At 44.9% G+C, this 11,173-nt stretch overlaps 1 protein-coding gene across 1 annotated transcript in view; it reads right to left on the bottom strand.

Moving 5' to 3' along the window:
• wnt10a (wingless-type MMTV integration site family, member 10a) overlaps nt 1–10,853 on the bottom strand; it is a 20,589-nt gene extending 9,736 nt beyond the window's left edge. The window contains exons 1-3 of the mRNA XM_008329118.2: nt 10,299–10,853; nt 8,584–8,849; nt 3,983–4,356 (exon numbers count right to left, since the gene is read on the bottom strand). Coding sequence (XP_008327340.1) covers nt 3,983–4,356; nt 8,584–8,849; nt 10,299–10,360 — 702 coding nt within the window. The 5' untranslated portion in view covers nt 10,361–10,853. The remainder of the gene's footprint in view (nt 1–3,982; nt 4,357–8,583; nt 8,850–10,298) is intronic.
• Nucleotides 10,854–11,173: the final 320 nt, after the last annotated feature.

Below are 11,173 nucleotides of genomic sequence, written 5' to 3'. Positions count from 1 at the left end.
GGATCAGGCTGGAGGGACGGATGGGGGAGAGAGGGGGGGGTGACGGGAGGGGGGGCACTATGAATCCATGAATTGTGAAGTCAGTGAAGTCAAACCAGCCGTCGGAGCAGCGTCACAGCTGACCACAGAGCAGCAGGTGCAGCGCCACCTGTCTGCAGACCTGTGCGTTAGCACCTGCCACTGAGGTATGATAATGAGCAAATGATATAATTGACTGTTTCATTAGAATAATAGTTCAATTTGTGCTCTGAAACAATTAGAATTTTAATTATGATTAATGTTGGCCGCGGCTCCTGTGATCATGGATTGATCAACGACATCCGTGAAATGAAATATTAGCATGATAATAAGGGTTAAAATGAGTTAATGAATTAACAATCGAACACACTTCCTTCTGAGGAACTGAATTGGTAGTGACTAAAACAACAATTCCAGTAACCCACTGCCCCCCCCCTCCGGTCGGGACAAACGTCTCCACTGTTACCATAACATTGTTTTTATTAAATGCATCGCTTCCTTTCTCTAATGAGAACCACAGCATCTTTTTTTACTCCCTGAACCGAGGGCCTGATGGTAAATTGTAATTACCAGAGAACGGCTGCCAGTAACACGGAGACTGGAGACTGTTGCAGATCCAGGACTGTCACCACTTGCCTCACAGACAGGATTGAACAGAACCTCAGCATAGCGTGAAGCTCTGCAACAAGAACACAAGGGAGCGTGCCAAGGCATCGGCTCTGAGGTGTGCTCTCTAAACGCTGCAGGAACCAGGCCAGCTATAAAAAAAAAAAAAACTGTTTTGGTGGAGCGTCTCCGTGTCACATGTGACCCAGCCTTAAAACAGCACTTGATGAACAAGTGTGTTTGGGTTCATTGTGAAATAAAAGAAAAATCCCAAACAAATAACTGGTTCTGATGTGGAGCTGGTTCACCTGGACTCACGGTCCTACGGCCTTTTTTTTTTTTTTACTCCACCAGTTCAGCTGTCCACCAGCAGAGGCGCTGGTGAAGGCAGGGCAGGAGAGGGGCTGGGAAGGAAAGGGCAAATCTCTTTCTACTTTCCGCCGTGGTGTTTGAAGTCTAAAATCTTTTGCAGGGTTTTAAACATCTGTTTCCAAACTGCCAGCAGCCACTAATTAGAGTTCAAAACAAGACGGGACGTCGTGAGAACCCTGGGGTGGGCATGAGGCGACATGCACGCCCCGCGAAGAAGGAAAAAAAAAAAAAAAAGAAAACACAGCATTCCTTTGCCTAAAGACTCATTCTCTGGAAGCGGGGGGGGGGGGGGCTTTGTAGTGGTTTTCTATAGGACTTGAATACTTCAAGGTGCGCAGTGTTTTACGGTACGACCGCTCGGCCTGACTCACTCAGTTTTGGCCGCGGCCTCTGACTTCAGGCTCTCTCTCTTTCTCTCTTTCTCTCTTTCTCTCTTTCTCTCTTTCTTTGTAGTCAGAGTGAAGTGTTAGTCACCGTGTGCCGACCTCGGCCCCAAGACTTCACTGTGAGCTCCTCTCATCTGCTACATTTATATGAGTTATAATGGCAATTATTTGGACTGTAATTAATCACAATTAATTTATATTTATGCCCATTCATAAATATGAGATCAGTTTTTGTTTTTTCTGTATATTTCTAGAACAAATGTTACTGAAAATCAAGGACGGGGAACGCCTTCAGGGTTTGTTGTCTTTGTTTGTTAAATAAAAACTGTGGAAATGATTTTGTTTTTTTAAATCAACCTGTTATGCTCGCAGGCAAATTACTTTGGCTTTGAATCCTGTCAAAGGTCACCGCAGGTCAACAGACTAGTGTCAGAACACAGAGGGTAAACTGCTGGGTCACTCTTTGGCCCCCTCCTGGTAGGGGCCGGAACGTTTGACCAAAAATAACTTCAAGTCTCTTTGATGTTGAAGAATTCAAGCCAATGTTTTTTTTTTTTTTTTCATGTCTGATTTTGTTTATTTCTCTGGGCTGTAACTTCACACTCATCAAAACAAACTTTTATTATTAGGAATCTGTGAGTAAACGACTTCTAATTATTATTCTGGAAGATAAACCACAGCAGAGTTCCAAATGTGGTGTCAGACCCAGGTGTTTAGTTTAGTTTAGTTTAGTTTAGTTTAGTTTAGTTTAGTTTAGTTTAGTTTAGTTTAGTTTAGTTTAGTTTAGTTCACTAATGAACTGATGAACCAGTCACATCTGTGACTGACTGACTGACTGACTGTTTTTGACTGACTGTACTGACTGACTGTTTTGACTGACTGACTGTTTTGACTGACTGACTGTTTTTGACTGACTGACTGACTGTTTTGACTGACTGTTTTGACTGACTGTTTTGACTGACTGACTGTTTTTGACTGACTGACTGACTGTTTTGACTGACTGTTTTGACTGACTGTTTTGACTGACTGACTGTTTTTGACTGACTGACTGACTGTTTTGACTGACTGTTTTTGACTGACTGTTTTGACTGACTGACTGTTTTTGACTGACTGACTGACTGTTTTTGACTGACTGACTGGTCCTGCTGCTCCTGCAGGGTGGGCTGCTCTGGAGCACGCACTCCACGTTTGTGTTTTGTCTGCATAATCAAGGAAACCAGTAGTAAACTGTTATTTGAACAATCGATTAATACGAAGTTTTTAATTAATCAATACGCCATTAGGGCCATAAAAAAAAAAAAAGAATAAGACAAATGTACGGCAGACATCCTCAAAATGATAACAACGTCACTGTGTATGTGTTTAATTCACTGCAGTAGTATGTATTTATATATATATATATATTTCCATATAACCTGTTGTACTAACAGTCCCTGTAGTTTAGGACTATTATCCTTCCTGACTTCCTGACTGATAATTGACAGCCTGTAAAAACCAGCCAATGAAAACATCCAGCTGAAGTGACAACTTCCTCTCTGAGGTAAAACTGAAGTTTTCTTCTTCTTCTCTGCTCTTATTATTTGTTTCTGAACTGTTGTACTCCCAGTACTCAGTGACTGCTACTCTTGTACACAGTACTCAGTACTGAGTACTGAGTACTGTATGTGTATGTGACTCACAGGACGCTGTACGTGTGAAGAAAAGCCAAACCGAATGATCCTGGAAACTCCCACAGTGGCCACCTGGAGAATTGGAACCTCATAAATATCACGTGTGTTTATACGTCAAGGTGACGACTCCCTCCAGGTGAATCACCTGTGCTGGGTTTGGAGTGGGGGGGTGGGGGGGGGGGGGGGGGGCAGAACCCTGGACGCACTACGACCTGCTACCATCCAGGTGGATCCTGAATTTCCCTTTGAGACATTTTTAACAGGAGACAGTCCTGGTGTTGACTTTGGACTCAGAGGTTTTGTGAATGAAGTTGAACGTCATAAAACGACAAATGCTGCCTCCACCTGAGCAAAGATCACTGCACTGCAGCAATGATCTGTTGGTGTTAACGTCCACACAAGAAAAACCTGGAATTGAACCAGCAACCTGCCGATGTTACTGTTCTTGTTCTAACGCTGTTAAAAACACGATGCCGTTGATGAGGTTAAATGATTTGTTATTTTAAAATGTTCACACAGAACTCTGTAATATACAAAACACTACCTGACGTTCTGCCAAAGCCCTGATAAAGGGCCGTGTCACTGAATGGCAACCCTGACAATGTACATTGTTTTTTGGTAAATACCACCGGACTATTGTCAAAACACATCGAGACAAAGACAAAGAAGTTCAACAAGGGATGTTAGAATTCCAAACGGTGTCTTATTCCAAATATATAAATATTCTTTTTTAAACGTCAGGTGACCCCGTTAGAAGGTCAAGAGACTCCATGCGGGGTCACGACCCCAAGGTTAATCGAGTGAACATTAGGTTTTTCCATTGCAGCTGTGGTGAGTGTAGCCTTGTTCTTTTTCTATCCGTGTTTTCTCCGTCCACACGAGGACACACGAGGACACACGAGGACACACGTGGACACATGTCCCACTCACCTGTCTCCCCACTCTGTTGTTGTGCAGCCTCATGCGAGCGTGGATGTCCTTGTACGTCTCACGGGCATCCAGGAAGTCCCGGGAGAACTTCTCTCCAAATTCCACATCCGGGCTGCACCCGCCCCACTCCCAGGAGTCCTGGGGTCCTGGCAGCTCCGCGGGGAAGTGCTCCATGACGCCGTGCACCATGCCCTTGCCCCGGTGGATGGCCTCCAGCTGCAGCCGGTGCAGTTTGATCCTGAACGCCTCCTCGTCGCCGCGCCGCTTCTCGTCACAGCTGCAGGCCTTCAGCTTGCCCATGGAGCAGGCGTTCGCCACCGCATGCACCACACCTGCCGCTGCGATGGCGTACGCAAACGCGCTCTCCCTGAAACCTGCGGGTAAGGGAGGAGACAAAAATGTCAGCGGACGGAAAAAACCGGAACAAAGGACAAACGTCATCTTTCCTGTCACTTCTTCAAACTGAACTCAAACAGTGACCGTGCGTCCGGCCTGACGTATGAGGTCGGACTGATTGGCAGTCGGACGGTGTCGGTTGTGAGGCATGTGCTGCCTCGTCGTGACTGCTGTGAGAAGTTCATGAAAACACTTTGATGCCCCACGGGCAGAACATACCGGAGCGTCTTCAACCTGTCAGCTGAAAGGATGACACGACCTCAGAGGGAGATCCCAGCCACTTCTGTACTTTTTGTTCTCATCCAAGGCGTGTGTCTGCTAAAGCAGGGGTTCCCAACCCCTGGTCTGGGGACCAGTGCTGGTCCGTAGGTCATTTGGTACCGGGACAAAAAAATGTTGACTTCAGTTTTATCAAAGAATCCAGTCATGTCCCTTTACTGTTGTCATTCAAAGATAATCTGTCAATGTTTCAGAACAACAGGTCAAAGGTCATTCAGACTCTGATCACATTACAAGTCGTGGTCACTTTATCTTTCACATATGTGGGTTGAAAAAATATAATATTTTTAAAATATTATTATATTATGTTATTATTATTATTTACGTTTCTACAAGATGTGAAAAGATCAAAACCAATATATGTTCTCAGATTTTGATCCTAAACCTGGAGTCAAACCAATCCCAGGTTGATAACTTCAGCAGCGAGCTGTGAGAGGTCGGAGGTCAAACAGACACAGGTTAAAGGCCTCGCTCCGTCATAAAACCGTGTGACGACCGTTTGGTTTTGAACGTTGAACACATCTGTTTCTCCTTCAGGAAGTCTGACCTACATGCAGCACGTGTAATGAGCCACTGCTCCACGACCAATCTGTAATTTAGGAGACTAATGTCGCTGCCCCTACAGGCGGAATATAAACAGTCCGTGTGCGTGGACTGGAGGAAACTGAAAGACAGAAAACTGAAAGGACAAATTTAAAGGTTTGATACAACTTCTTCTATCACCGTATATTTATGTTTAACCTGATTATGTAAATATATTTAATGAAATATATAGAAATGTATTTACACATTTATGCAAATATGTATATGTGTTTTTTTGTGTGTATATATACAGAAATATATATACAGACACACATAAATATAAATATAAATATAAATATATACATATACGTACAACGACATAATAACTAATAACGATTAATGGTGATTAATTGTGATTGATCTTCCCTGTGATTAATCACATGAAAACATCTGATAAAACTCGTGTTTCCACAACAGTGGGATTAAAGGGAAACGTCAAGGATCTGGTTTACGATGTTTGTAGATGAACAGAGTGTTGTCAACATTCAGTGTCAACATGTGTCAACACTGAAGCAGAGACACTGAAGCAGAGACACTGAAGCAGAGACATGTCAACAACGACGTCTTCCTCCAGTGTGAACCTGTTAATCCCAGTTAATCCAACCTAACTTTCAGTTTGAGGAGTGTTTGATAAAAGTGTGTGTGGGTCTGTGGCTGCTGTGGATATGAGCAGTGACACACACACACCTGTACTACAGTACTGCAGTACTGCGGTACTGCAGTACTGTAGTAGTACTGTTGTGTCATAACATTTCCTATAGAAACAACTTCAGATGCAAAAGTTTGTGGCACAACATGTGGGTCGCACCACGACGGGTGTTCATGGAATTCATTGAATTATTAATGACATCTGATTATATTTTTGGTCTAACACGGGGGGCGGGGGTCAAACTCAGTGTGGTTCAGGGGCCAATGCGGCCTAATATACAAGTATATCAGAAAATATTTATATTGAATGAAATATAATTTGATGAAACATCAAAACTTTGTCACTTTTTTTCACTTTCAAAATTCATCAAGCGGGCCGGATTAAACCCCACAGCGGACCGGTCCTGGCCTGTGGGCCGCATGTTTGACACCCCTGGTCTAAGACTAGAAGGAAACACAAATCCACCAACTCTTTCCTCCAAACTGCCCCCCCCGCCCCCCCCCACACACACACACACACACTGGAGGAGGGAGACCAGAGGGACTGCACTTAGGCTGGTCGTACGTTTTAGCTGCGACCCCGCTCTCTCTCTCTCTCTCTCTCTCTCTCTCGGTCGGGCTCCCCGGCGAAGGCCCCCGGAAGACTGGGAGCAAATCAATCTAACAAATAATTCACCGGCTGCGGCACGCCCGGCTGAGCTGATGGCAGAGGAAGTGGCAAAATGAATTAAAGATTCAAAGGAAAGTGTCACAGTGTGTTACAGAAACCCACTAAACAGGTTTATGCTTTTGCCACATGAGTTGGGAAAGTGCTGAGAGCAAATTCACAAGCACTCGCACTGGCAGGGGCAGTAAAAGCATTAGGAGCGAGGGAGGAAAGAAAGGGTGAGGGGGGGGGGACGCAGGAGGAGACAGTCTGTCTCATCTGTGTCTCCCCGTGTCCTCTGTGACGTCGTCCCAGGTCTACGTTTTCAGTTCAACGTAAATGGATAAAAACGGGAGCCGTTAATTAAACCAGACCATCGTCTCAGAGACGTGCACATCCACAAATGTCCACTAGGGTTACAACTTTAATCTGTTCAAATTACAGTTCAAAAAACTCAAAGAGTCAAAGTATTTTTTTTATACTTGGCCGATGAAAGCGGCCAATCAGAATGATGTTTTTATCAAAACAGAGTTTTCTTCAGTTGAATCAAATTTTTTTCCGACTCCTAGGAATCAAATAAATATTTAAACACGCTCTGTGTCTGGTTATTCCCCCGTCCAATCAGCTCGTCTTCCTTTCACCGCAGCATCTGGAGCTTTAAATACCATCTCGACTCCCAGCATGCATTTGCAGGGGCTTCAACAGGTGAGCCCCCCCCCCCCTTGATTTATCTGCAGGAATATCTCCATGAAACTGTGATTCATCACCGCCGTGATGAATCACAGTTAATCACATCAACCTGTGATTTATTTCTCACTGCATCGACTCCTGCAGCGCCGCCACCTGTGTGCGTCAGGTGTAGCTGCACGCACCCACGGCCGCGGCGTGTTTACGTGCGTCGGCCTCCGAGCTTCTGTGGAGCAGAGTGTACCGACATGTAACGGATGAATCATCCGACTTAAAGAGGATGTTTATGTCAGCGGTTTGGAGTTTCTGCACCCGGGGCAAACCAGGGATGCCAGACAACAAGAGCTGCCTCTGCTAATAATGACAAACAGCCTCTCAACCAGTCAGTGAGGAGTGAAAGTGCACAGGCAGAGGTGTGTGTGTGTGTGTGTGTGTGTGTGTAGATAAAGACTGTTATTAAAGGATTTTTTCTTTTCTTTTTTTTTTTTTTTTAAATATTCACATTGACAGATTTTTTTTTTTTTTTTTTAAATATTCACGTTGACAGAAAATTCCACCTCGGTGGCTACGAAACATTTTCCAACTTCTGTTCTCATTTTTTATTTGTTTGATTGTTAATTTATCACAACATCTGTGTGAGAGACGGAGTTAAAGGACAGGAATTGAACCCTTGACGTGAAGCAAAACTCTGCATGGGTTCCGTCTGCTCCAGAGACAGAGCATGAACGGCACGGTGTGGACACGGTGTGGACCCGGCGCTGCGTCCACCACAGTCAGTAAGACGGAGTGAGTCCATCCTCTCTCGTCCCGTCCTTCTCCAGATCCTCTTTCATCCTTTGTGGTCGACCTGCAGAGCCGCGTGAACTACAAAGCGTCGGAGGAAACCGATCTGCGGAGGGTTTGGTAATCTGGAGGTGACTAACTGCGTTTGAAGTCGACTGCTCTTTTGTGCCGGTTATTGAGACGAGACGCTGGGCTGGTTAGAAAAGAGACACCGTCCTGCTAGTCACTGAAGATAACCTGACCATTCAGAGGAGCTCATTGTTGTCAGCTGACTATTGTCAATTGTCACTGTCAGGAAAGTGATCTCTCTTTCTTTTTTTTTTTCTAAAGCTGGTGTGAAGGATGACAATAAAATATAATCTGGTTTAATACCAGAGCAGTGACATTCAATAACGCACGCTTGAAACTAAAACCACAACTTGTGTGAAGACTAAACTTTCGACCCTTTTGTGGGGTAACATCTCACACTTTTGTTTTTTTGTGTGCTTTGTCACTTTGAGTTAAACTTGAAAAAGATCGATCAGTGACAAACATGTGGCTAAACCTCTGGTTTCCTCCCCGCGGCGGAGCAGCAGTTTACCTCTTTTGAAGACGATGCTGTCGTAGGGGATCTTGTTGCGGGTCTCCAGACTGGAGCAGTTCCAGCGGTGCCCTCGGAACTGATGCTGGCACTCGTGGATGGCGATCTGGATTCCCTGGATCGCCGATGCCGTCACATCTGGATTCCGCATGCACACGTCCAGCTGGCGCCGCGTCAGGCCCGGCAGGGTCAGACAGACCGTGTTGGCGTTCAGGATGGGGTCAATGTTGGGCAGCTTCAGGCCCAGGATCTCGTTGGAGTCTACCCTGCGTGGGGCACACAGATCAGTTAGTTAGTCACGACTAATCCACAGCTCTCTGTCTGGCGGGAATCGCACCATCAACCTATAAAAAGCACTACAAACTCAGATGGTTTTTTTTTAAATAGAAATCTCAATAAAAAACAATTTAACCAGAGGGAGCAATGAAGTTCAGAAATAGAAATCTCAATAAAAAACAATTTTACGGGGGTGGGGGAAATAAAGTTCAAACTGATCTAAAGTGAACTTTCATTAAAAAAAAAATCCAAATGCCACAGAAAAGTTTTTTTTTTTTTAAATAAATGGATCCAGTTTTTGATCAACAATTGTGATTTCCTGTCCAGGGTTCGATTCTTTACAGACAATTTCTAACTTTAGTTCTAACAAAACTTTATTTTCCTGATAAATTCATCTCTGTCTGTAACTGTGTGTCAGTGAAAAAGTTTTTTTTCCCGAGGCCAGGGTGCTCTGGCCCAGACGGGTCACCTGACTGTCACGTGCACAGGTGACGCCGGTGACTAACAGACTTCAACCTAATGAACTTGTTGCAGCGGTGGCTCAGCGTTCAGGCCTCTGCACTGACGACGGCCTGAACGCTGAGGCCTGAACGCTGAGGCCTGAACGCTGAGGCCCGCCGCGGGGAGGGAACCAGAGTTTTAATACGCCCGACCTTTTCTTTTTCATCATCTTAAAAAGTAAAACTGAGGTTTGTTGTGGAGCCCGCAGCGTGCAGCGGCGTGGGCAGCACGGGTCACACATCAGGACGCCCGCAGCTGCACAGGTGTGCACGGCAACACACACACACACACACACACACACACACATGCACCGAGGGAGAATCACTAAATGTTAAAATAGTTTTGTTACTGAAGAGTTAAAAATGTTTTTTTTGTTTGTTTTTCTTGTGGTTTTCAGTGCTACCTGTCGTGTTCCTGATGTGTCTGAACAGCTTCTAGTGTTGGGTTTGTTGACTGTAAACTATTTTTTTTTACTCTAATAAAAACGAGATAATTGTTAACTGACATGAAACCGAGTCGACGTTTAGTGTCAGTTTTTATACTGTGTAATTTAAGACATGACTGAAGGAGGAAACGCACGTGTGTCAGGGTTGAAGGTGAAAACGTTTTTGGTTTTTTATCTGATTTGCACTGAAGTGTTAAAACACAAATAATTGACTGAAACAAACTTTAGATATAATTTAGAGCGTGTGTCCCAGGAGTTCTGTAGTGATGTTTTTGACTTTTAATTTTTTGTGTGAAATATTTTAAATTGTCTAAAACATTGAGGCAGGATTTATTTCCTGCTGTTCTCCTGAACTCCACCAGTCTGTGAAACTAATACATACAAATAATGAATAAATTATAATCATTAATATTAAAAATAAGAAAAAAGTACTGTACTGTAAATTACTACATAATAATAAAATCCTCCAGGACTGTTGTTATCTGGACCTTACCTTTGTTCCAGGAGGCAGAGAAGCAGCAGGGAGCAGGTTATTCTCAGAGCTAAATGTTCCATTTTTGTTTGGTGGAATTAAAAATCAAATCAAATCAAATGAACAAAATCAAAAAAAGTTCATAAAAATGTAGCAGGATTCAAAGAGAGCCCAGATATTCCACTGTAAAGACCACGGAGAACCAGCAGGGACGGGGTCAGGTCAGGTAGGACCGGCGGCAGCCGCTGGACCCGTCGACTTCAGAGGAGTCCAGATGTGGCAGCCAGAGGCGGGACCGTCACTCAGGCCAAACTTTTATCCAGCTCTGCGGGCTCCTGCAGAGGGTGATGGTGCTACAAGTTGAGGGGACACTGGCTGGGGTCTCCCGGGGAGAGAAGTCTGTCCTGCAGATCCGTACGTGGCTCCAACATCCCACACACACGCGCGCGTCTGATCCAGGAGCGTCTCCAGATGAAGTCTGCCGGACTGCTGCTGGCTCCCTGCGCACGAGACTTCTCCAAAACCCTGCACCCGCAGCTGGACCAGCCCACTTCACTGCGTCACTGTGAGGGAAGGAGAGCGCGGAGGGAGGTCAAGTGCCTGGGTAGAGCAGGATAGAGATCCTATCAGATAAGAGGTGAGAGAGAGAGGAGGGGGGGTGAAGGGAGGAGGGGGAGAAAAAAAACACTTAGCGTGTGCCCTCTGTGAGAGAGAAGTTTAATGTTCACCGGAGGAGCGATGCTGAGGACAGGGGCGGTCTTAGCAATAGCACACGGGGGGGGAGGGGGGGCCTCTTAAACTCACCCCCCGAAGGTTTTTTTTTTTACTGACAAAGGAGCAAAAACAGTAGCAACAAAAATATGAATTATCATACATTTAGATAAATAGAAAAAACG

This window comes from Cynoglossus semilaevis, chromosome 16 (assembly GCF_000523025.1).
Source record: "Cynoglossus semilaevis isolate Cse_v1.0 chromosome 16, Cse_v1.0, whole genome shotgun sequence".
Taxonomy (NCBI): domain Eukaryota; kingdom Metazoa; phylum Chordata; class Actinopteri; order Pleuronectiformes; family Cynoglossidae; genus Cynoglossus; species Cynoglossus semilaevis.
Note: the sequence above shows the minus strand (reverse complement) of the source record. Positions and strands in the feature narration are given on the sequence as shown.